General features: G+C 42.9%; 1 protein-coding gene across 10 annotated transcripts in view; it reads left to right on the forward strand.

Moving 5' to 3' along the window:
- Positions 1 to 24,907, forward strand: part of LOC134346661 (RNA-binding protein 4B-like) — a 59,770-nt gene that overhangs the window by 6,395 nt on the left and 28,468 nt on the right. For 6 of the 10 annotated variants that reach the window (XR_010017981.1, XR_010017984.1, XM_063048157.1 and 3 more), the window contains exon 2: positions 17,801 to 18,107. Coding sequence is in view for 6 of the 10 variants with exons in the window: in XM_063048157.1 (XP_062904227.1) it covers positions 17,801 to 18,107 (307 nt within the window). In the remaining 4 variants the exon portion in view is untranslated. Of the gene's footprint in view, positions 1 to 17,800; positions 18,108 to 18,864; positions 20,499 to 24,907 lie in introns of those variants that run through there. The other 4 variants (XR_010017982.1, XR_010017983.1, XM_063048154.1 and 1 more) reach the window with 2 other exon arrangements.

The raw sequence follows: 24,907 nt of genomic DNA on the forward strand, positions 1-24,907 counted from the left end.
TCTGTGATGAGGAAGGCAAAAGTGATGTCAGCATTTATTTCAGGAGGACTAGAAATAAAAGCTAGGATGTAATGTTGAGACTTTATATAGTATTGTGAGCTGTTTTGTGCCCCTTAGAAAGGATGTTTGAAACTGGAAAGGGTTCAAAGAAAGTTCACGAAATTGATTCGAGGATCGAATAGCTGGTTTGGCTTTGTTGCCAAGTTTGCAGATGATATGAAGATTATGGAGGGACAGGCAGTGTTGACGAAACAAGTAGGGTGCAGAAGGACTTAGGCAGATTAGGAGAATGGGCAAGAAAGTGGCAAATGAAGTACAGTGTTGGTAAATACATGGTCATGCACTGGTAATAGAAATAAATGTGTGGACTATTTTCTAAATGGGGAGAAAATCCAGGAATCTGAGATGCAGAGGGACTTGGGAGTCCTTGTGTAGAACACCCAGAAGGTTAACTTGCAAGTTGAGTCGGTGGTGAGGAGTGCCATGTTAGGGTTTATTTCAAGAGGTGTAAAATATAAGATCTAGGATCTGATGCAGAGGCTTTATAAGGCACTGATGAGGCCTCACCTTTAGTATTGTGAACAGTTTTGGGCCCCTCAACTTAGAAAAGATGTGCTAGCATTGCAGAGGGTCCAGAGGAAGTTCACAAGGATGTTTCCAGGAATGAAAGGGTTATACGAGGAATGTTTGATGGCTCTGGGTTTGCACTTGCTGAAATTCAGAAGAATGGGGGAGGGGGTTTCATTGAAGGGGACTAGACAGAGTAGATGTGGAAAGGATGTTTCCTATGGTAGGAGAGTCAAAGACAACAGGACACTGCCTTGATAGAGAGGTACCCTTTCAAAACAGGTGCGGATAAATTTCTTTAGCCAAAGGGTGGTGAATTTGTATAATTTGTTGCCATATGCACCTATGGAGGCCAGGTCGTTAAGTGTTTTTAAGGCAGAGATTGATAGGTTCTTGACTGGACATGGCATCAAAGGTTACTGGGAGAAGGCCAGGAACTGGGGTTGAGGAGGAGATAGAAAAAAAGAATCAACCATGATTGAATGGCAGAGTAGACTCGATGGACCAGATGGTCCAATTCTGCTCCTATGTCTTATGGTCTATGGTCTTATGAAGAGTGTTTGATAGCTCTTGGTGTGTATTCACTAGAATTCAGAAGAATTCGGGGTGACCTAATTGATAACCTGTCAAATAGTGAAAGGCCTTGATAAGAGTAGATGTAGAGAGGATGTTTCCTATGGTGGGAGAATCTAAGACCAGAGGAGATAGCCTCAGAATAGAGGGGCATCCTTTTAGTACAGAGATGAAGAAGAATTTCTTTTGCCCGAGTGGTGAATTCTGTGGAATTTGTTGCCACAGGCAGCTGTGGAGCCCAAGTCTTCATGTATATTTAAGTCAGAGGTTGATAGATTCTTGGCACGTAGGGGATACATTGGGGGGGGGGGGGTGCGGTGTGAATGTGATTGGAGTTGAGGGGGAAGATGGATCAGCCATGATAAAATGGTGGAGCGGACTCATTGGGCCAAATGGCCTAATTCTGCTCCTATATCTTATTGACTTTGTTTTTCAAATTAAAATACTATGCCACCATTTTTAGTTTTTCAGCCATTCACTGTCATTCCCTATGGGGTCATAGAGTTGTACAGTTTTAAGACAGCCCTTCGGCCCACTGTTTATGCCAATCATCATGCATAGGCTGATTTCACTTGTGTGCATTCATTCGTCATCATTCTATGCTTTCGTCGTATAAGTACCTATTTATATGTATGCCTGTTAAATGTTGTCAGTTCCTGCCACCACCGCCTACTTTGGTAGCTCATTCCAGCTATCAACTGCTTGTCATATGAGAAATCTACTCCTCAAATCTGCCCTCTCACTGTAAACTGTGCCATCTAGCCTAGACACCCCTGTCATGTGTAACGCACCCTGCTGTGTGCCATATTCATGATGCTCGTAAATTTATACACCTCTATAATGTAACCTCCTAGCCTATTTCACTCAAGAGAAAACAGACCCTGTCTTTGCAGTCTCTTCTTGTGACTCAGTCCCTCCAATGCAGGCAACATCCTTTATAAAACTACAGTCTTTCATGCGTGATGAAACCTGGGTATTGGCAGGGAGTTCGGTAGTCTTACAGTCTGGTGGAAGAAGCTGTTTCTCATCGTAACACTAGGGTATCATCTTTTCTGCATTCTTTGTAGCTTAATTGCAACCTTCCCATGGTGTGGTGACCAGAATTTTGCATATACTGTGGTTTACTTCAATAGGTTTCAATAAGTACATTTAATGTCAGAGAAATGTATACAGTATACATCCTGAAATTCTTTTTTTCCACAATCCACAAAAACAAAGGAGTGCCCCAAAGAATGAATGACAGTTAAAATGTTAGAACCCCAAAGCCCCCACACTAGCAAAAAACATCAGCGCCCTCCACCAGAGCACTCAAGTGTGCAGCAAGGATCAATAAAGACACAGACTTGCAGTACCCCAACGACCACTCATTTACCTGGTAATTCAACATACCACAGGTCTTTTTTCTTCCCAATAAGGAAAAAAGAGGTGCCCTATTTCACAGTGAGAGGGGAGGCCTAACTTAACAACTCACTGATAAGTTTAATTCATTGCTTTTTCCGAGCTGTACGCTCAGAGAGTTGGCACCATAAAGGCGCAGCTCTCAGGACATACAATCCCCGGCAGCTAACCCGCCGCTCGTGATGTTCTGTGCTCTCCTGTGACGCTTCAGTCAGGGGCACTGGCCTAGAACCAGCACGTCCCTAGAGCCACGAAAATCCAGAACCCTGAAGGCATGCTCACCTTCCAGGCTGCGTCCTTGGGATATCAAAGAATGGCCGGTCGCGAGGCCCTGAGATCAGGTCCCATTCCCGCAAAGAACCAAACTCATGTGTAACTGCAGGTCAGGGTCTTCAAAAGAATCTTGAAAAGGGAATAAAAATAATAGAGCTGTTTCCACAGGTGCAAGCAAAGGAGTCACAGTTTAGTGCCATCCTGACTTAGCTCCATCTCTCGTTTACTTAAACACAAACACGCTGGAGGAACTCAGCAGGTCAGGCAGCATCTGTGGAAATGATCAGTCAATGTTTCGGGCCTAAAGGATTCAGGTGGATTCCTGTTGTATTGGGGCAGCCACTTATTTGGGACAGAAACTAATCAAGAAAGTAACTGGGATTCCATTTGTTTAATTGGGACAGGAGACTGTTGCTGAACATTTTCTAGTTGTGTCCACATCATGTGGTTGTCGGACACTATTCTGTGCTTATTTTTAAATTGCATCAATCGAGTGTTTGTGTTCAAAAAGCAGTGATTTTTGTCACTGATAGTTGTTCAGAAATAAGCAGTGAAACAATGCAGAATTGTTTTGCTCACTGCAATTTTAAGCATTTGGACTTGGAAATGCCAGAAATGACTCGGAGTGAAAATAAAACGGTTTTACTACTTTAAGGGTCCCCAACCTTTTTTGCACCACGGACCAGTTTAATATTGACAATATTCTTGCGGACCGGCCGACCGGTGGGTGTTAATCACGACGGGAATATAGGTGATAAGTCAACAATATTCTTGCGGACCGGCCGACCGGTGGGTGGGGTGGGGGTGGGTGTTAATCACAACGGGAATATCGGTGATAAGTCAACAATACTCTTGCGGACCGGTGGGTGGGGGTGGGTGTTAGTCACGACGGGAATATCGGTGATAAGTCAACAATATTCTTGCGGACTGGCCGACCGGTGGGTGGGGGTGGGTGTTAGTCACGACGGGAATGTAGGTGATAAGTCAACTAAGTCACTTTAGTTTCAACTTCGTTTCTAAAAGGGTTTATCTAACGAATTTAATATTAAACTCACAGCACGTTTTCCCCGTATGAACATATAAAATCATTGCAACCACACCAATATCGCTGAATCAGTGGGAGCCCTGGGCTTGTTTCCCTGCAACGAGACGGTCCCATCGAGGGGTGATGGGAGAGCAGCGATACTCGAAGGGAGTTCCTTGTGTCTAGTCTATTCCGCAGTTTAGTTTTCGTTGCATTCATTGCAGAAAAGCCTGCTTCACAGAGATATGAAGTTGGAAATGGAAGCAACATTTTCAGTGCTTTCGTGGCTATCTCAGGATATTCAGCCTTGACTTTGATCCAGAATGCTGGCAGAGATGTTATGTCAAACGTACTTTTCAGCTCTCTGTAATTTGCAAGCTTGAGGAGTTGATCTTCTTCCTACGCTGACATGACCTCGTACGTGTTCAAGTTTCAACAGTGGGCGTGATAGGGAATGAGGAAGGGTGCAGCTGACTCGTATCGTTTTCTTGTGGCCCAGTAGCACATGCTTTGCGGCCTGGTACCAGTCCACGGTCCGGTGGTTGGGGACCACTGAACTACTTCAACAAGTTGAGAACTATGAGGTACTTGAAGGTATCAACAACCGTCATGAATGTTACCTTTGGTCCCCACCAGACACTTGGCTGTTAGCTGTATCTCCAAATAGCTAGTTACATTACCAGTGGCAACCCACTGCTTTGGCAAGTGGGCTAAACCAGGTGAGGGTAGCCAGCAGGACTCTTACCCTGGTGAGATAGGGACACACCGGGTCCTAGTAAGTGAAGTCAGCTCCAACAGACTGGGTGTTCGACTTTCTAACGAAAAGACTGCATAATCAGGATTCATAATTGCTTCTCCCACCCCATTATCCTCAACATGGGTGTCCCCAGAGCTGTGTGCTGAGCCCGTTGTTGTGTGACTACACAGCCGAGCACCCAAGCATTCCCATTCACACGAGGACTTCTGCAAATGCTAGAAGTTCAAGCAACACACATCAAAGTTGCTGGTGAACGTAGCAGGCAAGGCAGCAACTCTAGGAAGAGGTACAGTCGACGTTTCGGGCCGAGACCCTTCGTCAGGACTAACTGAAGGAAGAGCTAGTAAGAGATTTGAAAGTGGGAGGGGGAGGGGGAGATCCAAAATGATAGGAGAAGACAGGAGAGGGAGGGATGGAGCCAAGAGCTGGAAAGTTGATTGGCAAAAGGGATATTAGAGGATCACGGGATGGGAGGCCTCGGGACAAAGAAAGGCGGGGGGGGGGAGGCCCAGAGGATGGGCAAAGGGTATAGTGAGAGGGGGAGAGAGAGAAAAAAAATAGATAATGGATGGGGTACGAAGGGGAGGTGGGGCATTAACAGAAGTTAGAGAAGTCAATGTTCATGCCATCAGGTTGGAGGCTACCCAGACGGAATATAAGGTGTTGTTCCTCCAACCTGATGTGTGGCTTCATCTTGACAGTAGAGGAGGCCGTGGGTAGACTTCTTTCAGTTAGTCCTGACGAAGGGTCTCGGCCCGAATTGTCAACTGTACCTCTTCCTATAGATGCTGCCTGGCCTGCTGTGTTCACCAGCAATTTGTACTGTAGCTGTAATGCAGGTATCAACACAATTTCTTGAGTTTGAATGCTTCTTGCCTTTCCACTATATTTTTTTACTGTAGAGATCCCACACTGCCAATTACACCCATGTGAGCAATTAACCTATGACCCCATGTGATATTCGGAATGTGGGAGTAAACTGGAACACCCAGAGGAAGCCACTGCAGTTATGAGGAGAATGCACAAACTGCTTACAGACAGTGGCTTCTGGCCCAACAAGCCTGTACCGCCCAGTTACAACTAATTCACCTCGTAATCTGTACGTCTTTGGAATGTAGGAGGAAACTGGAGCATCTGGAGGAAACCCCCTGTGGTAATAAGGAGAATATACGAATTTCTTACAGAAGGTGGCAAGAATTGAATACAGCTGGTGCTGTAATACTATTGTGCTAACTGCATGCTCTCTGATTTTAGAGCAGTGTTGGGAGTGATGCTTGTAGCCATACATATAAAATCATGAACTGATACTTTATTACAAAAATATTTATGGGTTGTGGAAAAAACAGGCATTCCATGGGCTTCTGCAGACTTTTGCATGATACGTTCTCAAAAACCTCAAAGCTCTGACTCATTTCTGAAATAAAGGTTTAAGTCAGTTGATAATTTGGCAATTGTTAAAATCAATGCAAGATACTAGTTGAAGAAACCGACTTCTCAAACCATCACCTTGGACAAAGTCATTGCGATAGAGCAATATCCCTTGCATATGACCAATACCTCTGGTTGACAGTTAAGCACAACTTTGAAACCATGTGGTACCATTTGGAATCATCTGACAAGATCCTAAAGTCTGACCTGCCATTTATTGTCATGTGTTTCCAGAACTACTGTCTGTGGTCTATTGTCAGTCCAGTTCTACCCATTGAACATGTGCATGGCTTGAATGGGTCCTGGAAAGGAGCATTTTGATTTTTAAAATTTGTGTTTGCTTTAAGTTCCAAACTCATTTTTCTCTTCATATCCGCAACTACAATAAAAATGTATGAGTTTTCTATACCTTGCACTGTATAACTGCCTTCATCCCTCTGAGTTCTAAGGTTTAGAATTCACTCCCCCCACAACCCTTTCATTCCAAAACAAAACCTCTCTTTTATACCTCTGTAAAATCATTTAATTTTTGATCATCCCAACCATCATCACGTGTTTAAATCAGACAATCACAATCTTTTTGATTACTTTAGAAAGGAACATGGGATCTACTGGATAGTAATTAACCCCCTTATCACCATTACTTGGGTTCGTGGCTGATCAGTGACCAAATTATAAATGGCCTCCTTAATATACCCTTTAATACATTTATAGACTTTTATTAATTTCAGTGCAATTTAACAATTGGATGCCATTTGTTCTCAGATGAAGATTTAAGGCATCTTGATCTAATATTTTTTACTTGTAAAAAAAATCTAAATTTACAGTTTAACAACTTGGATAATCTATAGTCCTAACCCACCCCCCTTTCCCCGACCCACTTCTTTCTGTCATTACTACATGGGTGCAGGTTGTTTTATTTTAAAGACAGTCACTCTCCATCTTTAGTCATGTATTTTTAAATCTTGAAATTTTGCTTTTGAGTTATGAGTCAGTGAGGACTGATGCTGTTGATTTGCCTTGTGAAACATTGGCAGAAAATTGAGGTGGTTTCTCACTGATGAAGAAGGATGTGTAACTATTGTGTTGTTATATCCAGTGAGGATGTCCTTTCTAAAGAAAATCAGGCCATCCTTGTAAGGTGGCAGCAACAATTGTTGTGGAAAACAAAAAAAAAAGTCGCAGATGATGGACGTCTGGAAGAACAGGAAACAGAAAATAATAAATACTCAGGTAGCAGCGGGACCTGGTAGTTACCAATTTTTATGGAAATTCCTTAACCTGAAACATCAATTTCTCAGAGTTAGGAAAGAGACTAAAGAGCAGGACTTCCAAGGTTGTAATCTCTAAATTACTCCCAGTGCCAAGTGCTAGTCAGGGTAGGAATAGGATGATAGTACAGATAAATGAGTGGCTAAAGAACTGGCACAGGGGGCAGGGTTTCAGGTTCTTGGATCATTGGAACCTTTTCTAGGGCAACAGTGGTGGTTTGCTCCTAAACTGGAGGGGAGCCAATATTCTGGCTGAGAGGTTCACTGGTGCTACCTGGCGGCGGGTGTTTAAAGTAGTTTGGCGGGGATAAGGGAAACAAAACACTAGGTCAGAAGATGGATGCAGAGGAAGGTAGTTATCAGGGCCAGTAAACAAAAAAGGCAGGAGCAAGGTAATAGATATGATAGGACAGATAGTTTGAAGTGTGTGTATTTCAATGCTGGGAGTATTATGGGTAAAGGTGATGAACTTGGAGCATGGATCAGTACATGGAACTATGTTGTTTTGGCTATCACAGAGACTTGGTTGATAGAGGAACAGGAATGGGTGCTTAATATCTCAGGGTTTCAATGTTTTAAAAAAAAAAGTAGAGAGGGAGGTAAAAGAGAGGGTGGAGTTGCACTACTATTCAGGGACAATATCACTGCTGTATTAGAGGGGACATAAGGAAGGCTCGTCCAGTGAGTCTTTATGGGTAGAAGTCAGAAATAGGAAGCTTCACTCTGATGGGAATGTACTAAAGACTCCTACCCCCAACTGGCACTGGGAGGTTAAGGAACAGATATGCAAGCAGATTAAGGAAAGGTACGAAAAATAAGGATGTTGTCATTGTGGACTTCAACTTTCCAATATAACCTGGGACCTTTTTAGTGCAAGTGTTTTAGATCGGGCTCTAATCGGTTATGCATGTCCAGGTGGGTTTCTTAAGTCAATATGTAGATAGTCCAACAAGAGGAGGGCAGTATTGAATCTGATATTGGGTAACGTGCCTGGCCAAGTGACCGATCATTTAGTTGGTTAGCAGTTAGGGAACAGTTACCACAACTCCTTAAGTTTTAAAAAAGGCATAGATAAGGATAAGTATCACTTCGAGGGAGAGTATTAAACTGGAGCACCACAAATTATGAGAGCACCAGGCAGGAACTAGGGGGAGTTTAATGGGAACAACTGCTTTTGGGAAAGTCCACATCTGATATGTGGAGGGCGGTTAAAGATCAATTCCACAGAGTGTAGGACAGGCACGTTCGAGTCACAAGGGTGGCAAGGTAAAAGAACTTTGGATGTAGAGGGAGGTGATGAATTTAGTCAAGAACAAAAAGGAAAAGTATGTAAAGCTTAGGACTAGGATCAAACAGGGCCTTGGGGGGATTATAAAGAGGTCAGAAAAGAACTCAAGAAGTGGATTAGGGAAGTCAGAAATGACCATGAAACATCATTGACAAGTAGGATTAAAGAGAGTCTCAAGGCATTCTATACAAAGACTGGGAGCAAGAAGATAACAAGGGAGAGTTTGGGATCACTCAAGCATAAAGAGGGCAACATTTGCTTAGATGAACAAGATGTGGCTGAGGTCCCTTCACATCAGTATTTACCAAGAAGAAGGATGTGCAGGATAGGAAGATCAGTGCTGAGGCCATCAATATGCTAGGACATTTTACGGTAAAAGAGGATGTAGTGCTGGGTAACTTAAAGAGCATTAATACCACAACTCCGTAAGACATAGGAGCAGAATTAGGCGATTTGGCTCATCGAGTCTGCTCCACCATTCAGTCATGGCTGATCCTTTCCTTCCTTCCTCAGCCCCACTACCCGGCCTTCTCCCTTTGCATCTCAGATTTGTTTTTTTCCCTCCCCATTTAGAATATAGTCTGCATATTTATTTCTACTACCAAAGTGCATAACCATGCATTTTCCAATATTGTATTTCATGTGGCACTCTCTTGCCCATTCTCCTAATCTGTCTTAAGTCCTTCTGCAGCCTAACTGTTACCTCAAGACTACCTGCCCCTCCACCAATCTTCGTATTATCTGCAAACTTGGCAACAAAGCTATCTATTGCATCATCTAAGTCATTGATACACAGCACAAGAAGAAGCGGTCCCTACACCGACCTCTGCGGAACACCACCAGTCACTAGCAGCCAACCAGAAAAGGATCCTTTTATTACCACTCGCTGCCTCCTACCAATCAGCCAATGACCTAATCATGCCAATAACTTTCCTGTAATACCATGGGCTCTTAACTTGATAAGCAGCCTCATGTGTGGCACCTTGACCAAGCCCTTCCGAAAGTCCAAATGTACAACATCCACTGCATCCTCTTTTTCTATACTACATGTAATCTCCTCAAAGAATTCCAACAGGTTAATCAAGCAAGATTTCCCCTTAAGGAAGCCATGCTGAGTTGGTCCTACCTTGTCCTGTGTCACCAAGTACTTCATAATCTCATCCTTAACAATTGACTCCAACATCTTCCCAACCACTGAGGACAGGTTAACTGGTCTATAATTTCCTTCCTGCTGCATCCCTCCTTTCTGAAAGAGTGGAGTGACATTTGCAATGCTCCAGTCCTCTGGCACCATGCCAAAGACCAATGATTTTTAAAGATCATTACTAATGCCTCCATCTCTACCGCTACCTCTTTTAGAACTCTAGAGTGTAGTTCATCTGGTCCAGTTGACTTAGGTACCCTTAGGTGTTTCAGCTTTGAGCACCTTCTCCCTTGTAATAGTAACTGCTCTCACTTCTCTTCCCTCACACCCTTCAACATCTGGTACATTTCTAGTGTCTTCCACAGTGAAGACTGATGCAAAATGCCCACTTTGTTCACCTGCCATCTCCTTGTCCCCGTTATTATTTCTCTGGCCTCATTTTCTGGCAGTCGTATATCCACTCTCATCTCTTTTTTTTATACATACTTGAAAAAGCTTTTACCATCTACTTTGATATTGTTTGCTAGCTTGCTTTCATATTTCATCTTTTCCCTCCTAATGATTCTTTTAGTTGCTCTCTGCAGGGTTTTAAAAACTTCCCAATCCTCTGTCTTCCCACTAATTTTTCCTTTGTTATGATCTCTCTTTTGCTTTTACATTAGCTTTCACTTCCCTTGTCAGCCATGGTTATACTATTTTGTCATTTCAATATGTCTTCATTTTTAGAATACATTTATCCTGCACCTTCTTTATTTTGCCCAGAAACTCATATATTGCTGATCTGCTGTCAACCCTGCCAGCATCTCCTTCCAATTTACTTTGGCCAACTCCTCTCTCCTACAATTGTAACTTCCTTTATTCCACTGAAACACTGCTATGTCAGACTTTACTTTCTCCTGGTCAAATTACAAGTTGAACTCAATCATTTCATGATCACTGCCTCCTCAGGGTTGTTTTACCTTAAGCTCCCTAATCATCTCAGATTCATTACATAACACCCAATCCATTATAGCTGATCCCCTAGTTAGCTCAATGACCAACTGCTCTAAAAAGGCATCTTGTAGACATTTAACAAACTCACTTTCTGGAGATGCATTTCCAACCTGATTTTCCCATTCGACCTGCATGTTGTAATTTCCCATGACCATCATAACATTGCCCTTTTGACATACCTTTTCTATTTCCCATTGTCTGCGTCAGGACTAACTGAAGGAAGAGCTAGTAAGAGATTTGAAAGTGGGAGGGGGAGGGGGAGATCCAAAATGATAGGAGAAGACAGGAGGGGGAGGGATGGAGTCAAGAGCTGGACAGGTGATTGGCAAAAGGGATATGAGAATTCCTCGGTCTCTGCTGCATCTGCTCTTAGGATGAGGCTTTTCATTCCAGGACGAGGGAGATGTCTTTTTTTTTAAAGAAAGGGGCTTCCCTTCCTCCACCATCAACTCTGCTCTCACTCCATCCTCCCGCCACCCCACTAGGAATAGGGTTCCCCTGGTCTTCACCTACCACCCCACCAGCCTCCGGGTCCAACATTATTCTCCGTAACTTCCGCCACCTTCAACGGGATCCCACCACTAAGCACATCTTTCCCTCCCCCCCCCCGCTTTCCGCAGGGATTGCTCCCTACGCGACTCCCTTGTCCATTCGTCCCCCCTGTCCCTCCCCACTGATCTCCCTCCTGGCACTTATCCTTGTAAACGGAACAAGTGCTGCACATGCCCTTACACTTCCCCCCTTACCACCATTCAGGGCCCCAGACAGTCCTTCCAGGTGAGGCGACACTTCACCTGTGAGTCGGCTGGGGTGATATACTGCATCCGGTGCTCCTGATGCGGCCTTCTCTATATTGGCGAGACCCGATGCAGACTGGGAGATCGTTTTGCTGAACACCTACGCTCTGTCCGCCAGAGAACGCAGGATCTCCCAGTGGCTACACATTTTAATTCCACATCCCATTCCCATTCTGACATGTCTATCCACAGCCTCCTCTACTGTAAAGATGAAGCCACACTCAGGTTGGAGGAACAACACCTTATATTCTGTCTGGGTAGCCTCCAGCCTGATGACATGAACATTGACTTCTCCAACTTCTGCTAATGCCCCACCTCCCCCTCGTACCCCATCCGTTATTTATATACACACATTCTTTCTCTCACTCTCCTTTTTCTCCCTCTGTCCCTCTGACTATACCCCTTGCCCATCCTCTGGGTTCCCCCCGCCCCCCCTTTTCCTTTTCCTTGGGCCTCCTGTCTCATGATCCTCTCATATCCCTTTTGCCAATCACCTGTCCAGCTCTTGGCTCCATCCCTCCCTCTCCTGTCTTCTCCTATCATTGTGGATCTCCCCCTCCCCCTCTCACTTTCAAATCTCTTACTAGCCTTTCCTTCAGTTAGTCCTGACCAAAGGTCTCAGACTGAAACGTCGACTGTACCTCTTCCTAGAGATGCTGCCTGGCCTGCTGCGTTCACCAGCAACTTTGACAAGCATTCACATTGTCAAGTTGGCCGATGACACGACAGTCGTGGGGTTTACCATAAAGAATGAGAAGAGGTGGAAGAGCTTGAGGCCTGATGCCAGCCAAATAACCTCTTCCTCAATAGTTAGCAACTTCAGAAGACTTGCACCACTCACACTCCCCTTTTATTTACATTAGTAGTGCAGCAATTGAAACTGCAAACTGTTTCAGACTCCTGGGAGTGCACATCTCACACAACCTGTCATGCTGGTAGAACACATCCTACATAGTCAGGAAGGCTTACCAAGCGTCTTCTTATTGAGGAGGCTGAGGAAAGCTGGTCAAAGCGCATTCATACTCTTGTCATTCTACAGATGCGCAGTAGAGAGTATCCTGAGAAGCTGCATCACTACATGGTATGGAAACTGTACGACAGAGGGCAAGAAAGCTCTATAATCTGTAGTCTAAACTGCCTGACACATCACTGGGTGGGTGTGGGTGTGTGTGTGTGTATATATATATATATCTATCTGAAAAGGGCAACTAATATTGTCATGGAAAAAGAATACTCGGACCCAGAGGGAGAGTGCCGTAGAAAATTCTTTATTTGTCACATGATATCATGGGGAGCCCAGCACCTAAAAGCGGGATCCTGGAGCTCTGTCAAACAAGAAAACTCAGTCACATTTATACATGAATGGTACGTGGCAAGAGACACTTCGGTGGATTTTTTTACAGAAGTAAAGGTCAAGTGCCTCAGGACATTGTATGACCAGATAACTCCTTATTTGAACCTTTGTCGAGCATTTTAGAGAACGATGTATAATTAGTCAGCCCATCCTGCATGACGACTTGAAGGCAAAGCTAAGAAATCAGTTTCTTAGTATTTAGTGGAACTCCAGCAACGCTACCGAATAGCGAGGTAGCGAATGTGTCCTTGAGCAGCTACACATTTTACTTAAGTGTTAGTTCTCAAAAATATATCAGGCAAGCTGGCCCAACCGCAGACATATAAAAATTCTCAGAACAAAGAAATACAGATACAGTTATTTTTGTCTCGGTTGTGAGGCACATTTCAGTCAGAGTACATTAGTTACAGATAAATGATTGTAGACTTCAAATTCACATTTTAAAACAAATCATTAGCCCCTCAATGTCCATTACAGTGTAAGGCCTTGATACTTCTTCCACAAATATCATGAAGGATCCCACTCACCCTACTCGTGTTCCATTCCCATCGGGGAGGAGGCTAAAAAACATCAAAAAAAAGCATACAGGAAATGATGATTTGAATTTCAAGATTTAAAGTATGTGCATGTCATCATCTACTGTCTTGAGATTTATTTTGTTGCAGGCATTTATAGGCAAGTAAAGAAACACAATAAATAATGAAGGGTGACAAACAGCCAATGTACAAAAGAAGGCAAATCATCTTTCATTAATCATTTTCTCAGCCTGTAGCCCTTTAAGATCTATGCTATGAAATTGATATTGTTTCTTTTCACTCTTTTGGCCAAAATACAGGTTTCCCCCGCCATCCAAAGGTAGAGCATTCCTATGAAACGGTTCATAAGCCAAAATGTTGTAAAGCGAAGAAGCAATTACCATTTATTTATATGGGAAAGTTTTGTGAGCGTTGGCAGACCCAAAAATAACCTACCAAATCATGCCAAATAACACACAAAACCTAAAATAACAGTAACATATAGTAAAAGCAGGAATGATATGATAAATACACAGCCTGTATAAAGTAGAAATACTTTTCCACAATCATTACTGCACTGTTCTCCGTAGCGAAAATCTCAGGCAAGCGCCGTCGGCAGAAAATCTCACTCAAGCGCTGTTGGCAAAAATATGGCGCAACCACTCTCCAGTAACCTTTAAGCTATGAAGCTGCCAAATCATACCAAATAACACGTAAAAACACACAGCCTATATAAAGTAGAAATACTTTTCCACAATCATTACTGCACCATTCTCCGAAACGAAAATCTCACACAAGCACCGTCGGCAGAAAATCTCACGGAAGCGCTGTTGGCAGAAACACACTCTCCAGTAACCTTTAGGCTATGAAGCTGCCGAATCATACCAAATAACACGTCAAAATACACAGCCTATATAAAGTAGAAATAATGTATGTACAGTGTAGTATCACTTACTGGAATTGGTTCAGCGCCGAGCACACTGATGGTGGTGTGTTAGACTGAGTTGTCGCAGGTTGGGTGGTGCAGTGGCCCCCACCCTCCAGGCCGCCGACCGATTCCGAACTGCGAAGCATGCAGGGGTGCAGCGGTAGCCGGGAGACACACAGCACATCATTAAGAAAAAAGCCAAAGTAGACATGCCAATTAATTAGGTGCCACCCGGCACGTAATTATCGGCCCAGATCAGTGCCGATTTCCAATTGTGTCGTCTCTGATCTGGGCCGACAATTATGTGTCGGGCGGCACCTAAATAATTAACATGTTTATTTTGGCTTTTTTCTTAAAGATGTGCTCTGTGCCTCCCGGCTACCGCTGCATTCTCCGCGAATGGGTATCTGTCCAGGCCCTGGGTGTTGGGGTGGTGGGACACTGGGGTGTCATCTCGTCGTCTGTTTTCATTAGAGCAGACAGTTCATCTTTTATGACTGCCTGTCTCGATGTCAAAAGTCGAGGTTCGTCGTCTGCTGTGACTGATGTGGAAGGCTTGCTTGACTGCTGAGCCTCGTGCATTTTTAGATCATACAATCCTTTGTAAGGACTCAAACCATCTTGCAAATATCCCCTAAACCTACGTACCCTTTCAAAATTAAAGTCGTACTTTATCATTACAGCGAAAATCTCATGCAATTGCTTCATGTTCAGTTTGCTACTGCATTCTGTTTCGATTGTTATCCTTTCTTCTTCCAATTGCATCAGCTCTTCATCAATCAGATCCTGGTCATGGGATGCCAAAACCTCTAAAACATCATGTTCATCAGCTTCCACAAGCCAAATTCACTTTGTTCTTACTTCGATCATCATGATCGAAATGCTTAATTATGTCTAGTTTTATGCTAAGTGTAACACCCTTACAAACTCTTTTAGGCTTTTCCGACACCTTAGAACTCATCTTGCAAACGGCTGCTCACAGGCACGTGTTTAAGCAATGCCGGCGAGAATGCCATTCTGAATCCGGGGGAGAGCGGCTGCTCGGGGCGCGCGCTGATTTTTTTCCGTGCGCTGCCTTTCTTCGTAACAGTGAAAACACCTGAAAGCGAAAACAGGGAACTATTGTAGGTCTTTCGTAACAGTGAGGTTTCGTAAAGCGAACGTTGGAAAAGCGAGGGACACCTGTATAACATTTGTCTATTCCACCAGTCTGTTTGTATCTCCTCCTGAAGTCTGACACTATCTTCTTCACAGATCATTATATCTCTGAGCTTTGTAAATTTTGCCTTGTAATTGAAAATCCAAATCATTTATATCCTCAGAAAACAAATTACCCAAGCATCAACATTGAGAACACAATATGTCTTCCTTGTGTCTTGGGTGTGGTGTTGGAGGTAAAAGCCTGTACAATACCACTATTTCCTATTCCTTTTCTTTCTGTGTGTTTATAGCCCCTTTAATTCCATGCCTTTTAGCTTTCACGATTAGTCTGTTGTATAGTTGACCAAATACCCTTGGAAGCAATGTTTCCCTTATTGGAAAGTTTTATTTTTAAAGTTGGACAGATACATTTTTTGAAGCAGTCCGCACTTGTTCAAGTGACCAATTCTGATAATTTTTCTTTAAAAGTTTTTCAATCTGGCTAATTTAGCTATTCTGTAGTAACAGGGTTTATAAGGTTGGAAGAATTAGGCAAGGGCCAGTCAACCCTATTGGTCTGCCCTGCCTTATAGTAGGATTATGGCTAATTTAATGTTTGCCTGAATGCCACTTTCTTGCTCTCTACCCATAACTCTTGTCACTTGCAGTTCAAATGTTTGTCGTTGTTCACCTTGAATATAATCAATGACTCTACCTTCACAATTCTGTGGCACAGAGAATTTGAAAGAGTTAGAATTTTTGGGAAAAGATATTTCTGAACTTAAATAATCCCTTATTCTGAAACTGTCTGTCAGTTCTGGATACTCCCTATTTTTAGATGCTTTGTCTAATGAGTATCTCTCAGCAGCCAGTCTTTTAATCTTCAACAGAATTTTGTATTTTAATGGGATCACTTCTCAATCTTCTGAACATGAATGAATTTGCAGCTTACTTCGTAAATGAACCATCTTCATCCCAGGAACTAATGTGGTGAACTTACAAGTTCATGATTATTGTCATTGAGCCGTACCTCAGATATACTGTTAAACGCAACAACTTTCCTCCAGATCAAGGTGTACAACACAGTGCATCAGACACAACACACAAAATAATAATATCACTAGTAAATTAACAAATAATAATGTGCCCAGTTGCATCAGAAGCTAAAAGGTAAACAGTAAAACACTACTGATGCTTCTTGCAAGATGAGACCTGGGTGGTGGTAGGATGGTGATAGATACTGTGGTATTTCCTGCCTGATGGTAGGGGGTCAAAGAGATTGTTGGAGGATGTTTCCTGTAGAGCCCAGAATCAGGGCACAGCCCTAGAATAGAGAGATGTTAATTTAGATCAGATGAGGAGGAATATCTTCAGCCAGACGGTGGTGAATTTGTGGAATTCATTGTCACAAGTGGCTTGGAAAGGCCAAACCATTGGGTATATTTAAGGTGGAGGTTACTGCTTATGTTCTTCATTACTAAGAGTGTCGAAGGTTCTGGGGAGAAAGCAGGAGAATGGGGTTGAGAGGGATAATAAATCAGCCATGATAGAATGGCGGAGTGGACTCAAAGGGCTGAGTGGCCGAAATCTGCTCCTATGTCTTGTGATCTTAAACGCCCTTGTTCTTGTTTGCTGTGGAAAGTGGATAGACACCAGGGCTCTGTCTAGTGTTATATGGAGCTAGTGAATGAGGCAAGTCTTTGATCATGCAGGTGCAGGCTCGAAGGGCCGAATGGTCTACTTCACCTATAGTCTATTGTTTATTGCAAGCTTTCCTTTTGCCTCTTTCTTCTCCACAAGACCTTTAAACTTTGCTTTTTTTAAATACATCTGTCTTACTTGACTTCCTCACTTGACATCAGTGTTTATTATGCATACCTGATGTAAAACAGAAAATTTCTACTTTGTTAAAAGTGCTTTTAACCTATTTACCTATGAGTTTGTTGAATGACATTTTTATCTTGTGAGTCTGAATCATGATAAGGTATTCCAGGCCCCATTTGTCATTTTCCCAAGATGTGTATGTGAATTACAAACGCTTGTGCTATTTTTAGCTTGTATTTGGCAGGAAGAGATTTTAAGCCACCTTATAATGTAAGGGACACGCATCAAAGTTGCTGGTGAACGCAGCAGGCCAGGCAGCATCTCTAGGAAAAGGTACAGTCGACGTTTCAGGCCGAGACCCAACGTCGACTGTACCTCTTCCTAGAGATGCTGCCTGGCCTGCTGCGTTCACCAGCAACTTTGATGTGTGTTGCTTGAATTTCCAGCATCTGCAGAATTCCTGTTGTTTGCGTTATAATGTAAGGGCTTCTTTATCTAACGTCAGTTTCTCCATATCCTTTAACAGAACTATGGCTTTGTGCACATGAAGGACAGGGAAGCGGCAAAGGAGGCGATTGAGAAACTGCACCACTATAGGCTGCATGGGGTTTGCATTAATGTGGAAGCCAGCAGGAGCGGGGCCAAATCTTCCACCAAACTTCACGTGGGTAATGTGGGCACTGGGTGCACCAGCCAGGAACTGCAGGCCAAGTTTGAAGAGTATGGAACGGTCCTGGAGTGTGATATCGTTAAGGATTACGCTTTTGTGCATATGGAGAGGAGTGAAGATGCTATGGAAGCCATCAGGGGACTAGATGGCACAGAATTCAAAGGTGAAATCTCCGGATGTTTTGTTTTGTAGCGATGTATGTATGTGTTTATGTTCTTTAGTCTTTGTTTAATCCTGCGCTTTCTGGAATTCTCAGTCCAAATTCTCAACATCATATCTGTTGCATTTCTTTTTTAGCTCTACTGTGTTCCCCTTTTAACAGCTACTGCCAAAACTGAAGCCTTGACTAAAGCTCAGTTTCTTTTCTCTCATAAAACTAATTTTCAGTCACATATGGGGGCGTAGATGTTTACCAAGTTGTAATATTTGCATTTTTAATCTTAATTTAGATCAAAGCAATGCCCCCAGTATATCTGATGGAATATTTTTGATAATGTCGAATTCTTCCTTTGTTGGAAGGTTGATAACCCAACTTTGTTTCAGTAGCGTCAAAATGAACGAGCATCAGAGTCAGGATGTTCAGGGGAAAATGGACTGCAACTCGTATCTGGGCTGTTTTAATGGCGGTATAGATCCTGAAATGCCCAGCTGTACATTAGCTTTGTGTAATATTTCTGCATTGTGTATTAGTTAGCTTTGTTTACGATATTAATTGGATAATACATACTTAACTACAAGTTTGTTATCTTGTGTGTGTATATGGATATTAAGCATAATTTAGAACTATTGTTCTTCCAAGTTTATTAAGTATCTGTAGCATGACAATGTAGTTTAAAGCAAAAGGGTATAGACTGTTGATTTTCTTTTTTGTAGTGTTCATACAACTGTAAGGGATAAGAATGTTCAATTTTCTTTCCTAGTTCTTTATACAGATCTTTGCAGCTGGCCACAATACCATTCATCCTATCATTGTCACCTGGATGTGAGTTTGCTCCTTAAATTCTACTGTCAGCTTATTGACCGGTGAAATATTGAATTCTGTTCAGTGATTTACGTATTTTATTTCCTTTTCCCTCTTCACTTATGTCTGTAAACACCTTAAAAGACGACTTGTATAGTTTGGGTGACGGTTTGTAATTGCATACACACTTGATTTATTGGGAAGCTCTGCTGCTAGTAGGACACCTTAAGACACATGATATTGCACTGACAAAGTTATTTTATTAAGTTAGAAAGTTCCTGCTTGCACCCTTTGGTGCATCGGGCAGCAACCTTGCCATTCCTTTAGCGTTTGTTTTATGAGGCCGACTTAGCACAGTTGGAACTTGTACAAGGAGCCGGCTAGATATGAACCCGGGACCTCTTGCTCTGAAGTCCAGTGCAGATGCCACTATACTACCAACACAGCCTTCATCAAGTTGAAGACAGTCTAAGGTTCTGAAGATCTGGGATCTCTTGTCAAGTGAGTGAGAGACAGATGTGACTGTACCCTTTAGCGTGAACTACATTGAAAACCCCCATCAGATACCAAAATGCAATTGGATTTTTTTTTTGTGCTTGTCAGCGTAAGAAATATTGTTAAAGTGTATAACACTTCATATTTCGAGTCCTTATCAACACCAAAGAGCACTGAGTCAATTTTGTTGCAGATATGGTTTGTAATAAAATGCCTTTCTGCCATAGGTGCCAACACCAAAGGCTTGACATGGCACAGACAACTTTCAGCAAAACTTATTTAAATTCACTCACAGAGAAATTGGCAGGCATTTCTCTGCTAAATTCCTAATCTATACTAACTATTGATTCTAGTTCCATCACCCATACCTCACTGAGATAAGGTAATCAATATGATTGTTTCTTGAAATCAGGTGCAAGATCACTGAGGAATTAGCACCTGTTTTGAGACCCTATTCCAAAATGAAACAACACTTTGGTACAACACGTGAACTGTAGGCTAGTCTTTGCATTTGTGTGCCTTTCCTAAAAGTGATCCATGAAGGGTGTAAAGGAACACGAGTATTTTTCTGTAGTGCTTTGAAAATCCTATCAGAGCACTGAAGAACTTGAGAAGACAATCCAAAAGATTTGGGGTAAACATATTCCCACAAAGAAAAACGGGTGGCTTACTCCATAAGCTACAGGAATAGAATTTTGTCATTCGGCCCATTGAGTCTGCTGTGCCATTCCATCATGACTGATCTTATTTTGTATGTCCCCTCAGCCCTTTACTCGTCTTCCTGTAACCTTTGATTAGATTAGATTATGAGGGCACGCAGTCCTCTTGTATTGTCATTTAGTAATGCATGCATTAAGAAATGATACAATGTTCCTCCAGTGTGATATCACAGAAACACAAGACAAACCAAGACTAAAAAAACTGACAAAAACCACATAATTATAACATATAGTTACAACAGTGCAAAGCAATACCATAATTTGATAAAGAGCAAACCATGGGCAAGGTTAAAAAAAAGTCTCAAACTCTCTCGAAAGTCTCAACATCTCCCGCAGACGGTAGAAGGAAGAAAAACTCTCCCTGCCATGAGCTTCCAGCACCGCACCCTGGAAGCACCTGACCACAGCTGACTCTTGAGTCCGTCCGAAAACTTCAAGCCTCCGACCAGCCCTCCGACACCGAGCACCATCTCTGCGCTTCGACCCCAGCCACAGCAATAGGCAAAGCCGAGGATCTGGGGCCTTCCCCTCCGGAGATTCTCGATTGCACAGCAGCAGCGGCAGCGAAGTGGGCATTTCAGAATTTCTCCAGATATTCCTCCATGCTTCTCATGTCTGTCTCCATCAAATCAGGATTGTGCATGGCATTCTACTTACAAATACAATATTTCGGAGCAGCTGTGCGCACTGCGTCGCGCCACCATCTTCTCCTCCCCTCCCCTATTCCTCCCCTCTCCCTGTTGAACTTGCACTTTAAATGTACCCAATGACTCTGCCTCCATAGCTGTCAGTGGCAGTGCGTTCCACAGATTGACCACCCTCTAGCTATACATCTGATTTCAATGGACGCTCCTCTATCCTGAGGCTGTGTCCTCTTGTCCTAGGCTCCCCCACCATGGTGAAACATCCTTTCAACATTGATCTGTCTGGGCCTTTCATCATTTGAAAGGTTTCAATGAGGTTCCCCCCCCCCCCCCCCATCCTTTTAAACTCCAGCGAATACAGACCCAGAGTCATCAAACGTTCTTTGTATGATAACCTTTTCATTCCTGGAATCATCCTTGTGAACCTCCTTTGAACCCTCTCCAATGTCAGCACATCTTTTCTTAACTATTCACAATACTGAATAGGCCTCACCAGTGCCTTAAAGCCTCAGCATCGCATCCCTGCTCTTGAATTCTAGACCTCTTGAAATGAATGCTAACATTGCATTTGCCTTCCTCACCACTGACTCAACCTGGAAGTTGATCTTTTGGGTGTTCTGCATAAGGACTCCCTTTGCATCTCAGATTTTCAGCCCGTTTAGAAAGTAGTCTGCGCATTTATTTCTACTAAATTTACATTTACTTTCCAACATTGTATTTCATTTGCCACTTTGAAACAGAAATCTGCAATACAAAAGTGAGTAGTGTTATGTACCCGTGCGTAACTGGGTTGCCAAACCAGCAGAAATGGACCACTCCGTTGGAGTCTGGATTACTGGAACTAAGGAAGTTTTATTAAAGAAATAAGTAACCCAGTACTCTAATCGTAAGGATATAAATGTAACAGGTTAGCAATGATAAAACACACATGTACACAGAACTAGGATAATAGGAATCAATCAAGCTCTATCGCAGTCTAGGGGTAAAATGATCAGTCTCAAGTGACACAGAGTTCAGTTCAGCTGAGTACAGTTCGCAGTAATTGCTGTTGTGCCGTTGTAGAGAGAGAGAGCGAGCGAATGCAAATTTCGATTCACAGACCTTTGATGTTCCTCGCAGTTAGCTTTCGGCGTGAGCCCTTTTAATGTCTTCTGAGGTCATTGACCTGTGACCCCTCCGTTCCGGATACATTCGTTCTTCCGCGGTGAACCCGGCACCCAGGCAAGGGCGGACACACACACCAGGTTCCCGCCGATCGTACCTTTTCACCCTGTGCGTCTATGGTCGGTCCCACGACCAGACCTCCAAAACTCACACCAACTTGTGGGGGCACACCGCACTTCCAGGGTCTTGTGATCTCGTGGTGTCTGTCTTGCCTTAGCGAACCTGTTCCTTTTATCCCCCTGCTGGGGTATCGCCTGGCCATCAAACTTCAAACAGTTCAGGTTCAAAGCAACTGATCTGTCAATGGGAATCAAAGGGGGATTTTAAAAAAGCGGTTACTTCTTGTTTGGAATATTTCCTTAACAGAGGCATGCTGACTGTTGCTAAATAAAAGGTGCAACATGTACAAGTTGCAGGAGGAGCTCTGCAGGTCAGGCAGCATCCATGGAGGGAAATGAACATTCAGCGCTTCAAGCTGGAACCCTTACTCAGATATCAGGACCCATAATGAACCTGTTCATTTCCCTTTGTAGTTGCTGCTGGCTTGTTGAGTTCCTCTGGCATTTTGTGTGTGTGTGCTGCTCCAGATTTCCAGCATTTGCAGTCTTCTGAATAACAGGTGCCCTTTAAATGATTAATTCCATTTCTTACAATTATTTAAATCATTTGGCCTCTGCTGTGGTTAAATATAAGACCTATATTACTTTATCAGTTCTTCCCTTTCAAACTGCAGCGCTTTCTAGTATTCCTCCAAAACACTAGCACCGATACTTCGTTTCTCTGAGATTCAAAAATGGAGTGGTCAGATTCTCTGTTATTTCTGGCTTTGTTTTAATTGCCCAGGGTAAACTATGGTTCATTTGTCAGATATTCTCGGTATTGCCTTGAATCATAAATAACACTGTGGATTTCACGTTAAAATAATGTTTCTTACTGCAGGGCAAAAGAAATACTCTGCAAGCAACTTGAGGCATTGTCTGATACATTGTAGGAAACAGGCAGTTAATTTGCTCACTCTAAACTTAAGCAAACATAAGTGGAGTAATGCCTTGTTTTATTGATAGTCATTTGGAAATATCAGTTTGCCAGAGTACACAGGGATCTTCTCTAAACATAAGTAAGACTAAAGTCATCTTCTGTAGCTCTCTGGCCATTGTGGTTATGCATCTATTTTTTTACCAAACAAAAGACCGTGTGTAAATAGCACATAAAAATGGAGTGACATTTGCAATTTAAGTTGTGGCACCATGCCAGAGACCAGTGATTTTTTTGAAAGGTCATTACTGATGCTTAATTACAAAAGTGAACATGGTCATCACTAAATCATGCCACCACTAATTCTGCCTCAGTGTAAGCTTGAAGTTTTCTGCACCTTGACTTCTACCTGGTCCTGGTCATTATTCACCTCTATTTTCATCGTGACTTGGTGTGAGCATTGCTGCTCACTGCAGTTTGGAAAGCAATAGCAGATCACAGGCCTCGCTTTATATCTGCATGGCAGCTTTAATACTGAGGAACTGTGAATGAAATCATATTTGAACATCCACAATTCTGACAAGCTAAAAGAAACGTCATTGTTGAGGCAGCTGAAGGTGGTTGGAGCTAGGGAGTCCCTGAGAAACACTGGTTGCAATGTGCTAGGGCTGAGGAGATGCCCCAACAGCAACCACATTTCTATCTAAAGGTATGATTCCAGCCATCAAAAGTAGTTCCTGTGCAGGTTGATAGGAGTAGGTAGTTTAAATGGTTCAGCACAGACTAGAAGGTCTGAATGGTCTGTTTTCGTGCTGTACTTTTCTATGACTATTTTATATTTTGTGTCCATGTCAGACCAAGGGTTTGTCTGAACGCAAACTGCATTGCTGAGCAAGTTATTGGTTTGTTCTGATCCTGCATAGCACTATAGAAACCATTCTCTATTACCTTAATGCCGTACTGCTGAGTTAATTCTAATAATGTATTTTTCCAGCTGGGTATACTTGTGTAATTTTGCATGCTTGTGACATAGTGGTCAGTGTTGGAGCATCTGGCACTTGTTGCTGTGTTTCACCATTGTGGAGAATGGGTACGATCCTGGCATTCTTTGCTTCCATTCAACAGCAGATGATAATAATGTGAAGCAGAAAAACTGGCTTGGTGTTAGGTCACCTGTTTCTTCCTCTTGCAGATTGCTCTTATACTTAACATGTGTCGTCCTGTTTTTAAAACTTAACTGGTACCTAGTAAGTATGTTGGCTTGATCCTTTCGTGCCCTTCTGCACGGGGGAATCAGGATTGGTTCTCTGATTGGTGGCCAGTAATAGGCTGAGAAATATGCTGGGGTTGGACGTTAGCAGTTGCATGGTAATTCTGCTTCTGCCGTAGTACTTTGAAGGTTACCAGCTTATAATTGTCATGTTCTGAAACTATTTTATGGATCATGATGGTAGAGCAAAACAACACAAGGAGAGGTTGATGGCTCTTTACCTTTGCAGGGACTGGTCCTCACTCCCATCAGCCATGGTCATGAGTAAACTGAGATACAGCTGGTAAATTGGTAAGGATGTGTCAATATCAAGTAAGCTGCTCCCTTTTGTATTGATTCAGTAATCGCCTATCACTGATCCAGGGCCTGACAACTATGGTTGTCAGAACTTGGACAGCTCTATCAGACTAGCTGTCTTTGGCTATGCATTGAAGTCTCCCACCCAAAGTGTATACTGTGCCCTGTAATGTATACTTATTCATTTTTCAGGATGTACATGTCTCCTTTGGTTACCGTTTAGTGTGCATTTCCAGTTGCTTGTCTGTGCTATATCTTAAAACCCATGTAATCTTTCGAAATTAAGTGCTGGTGCAGTTTCATGCTGTAAGGAATTCTAGAACTAAACTCAACAATTATTTTTCCAGCAGAACAGGAGCTGGAGAAATTCAGCAGGTCTGGCAGCATCAATGGAGGGAGATGGGATTAGTTTTCAGGCCAAGACCTTTGGCGGTCTCA

Source organism: Mobula hypostoma, chromosome 5 (genome assembly GCF_963921235.1).
Source record: "Mobula hypostoma chromosome 5, sMobHyp1.1, whole genome shotgun sequence".
NCBI classification, from domain to species: Eukaryota; Metazoa; Chordata; class Chondrichthyes; order Myliobatiformes; family Myliobatidae; genus Mobula; species Mobula hypostoma.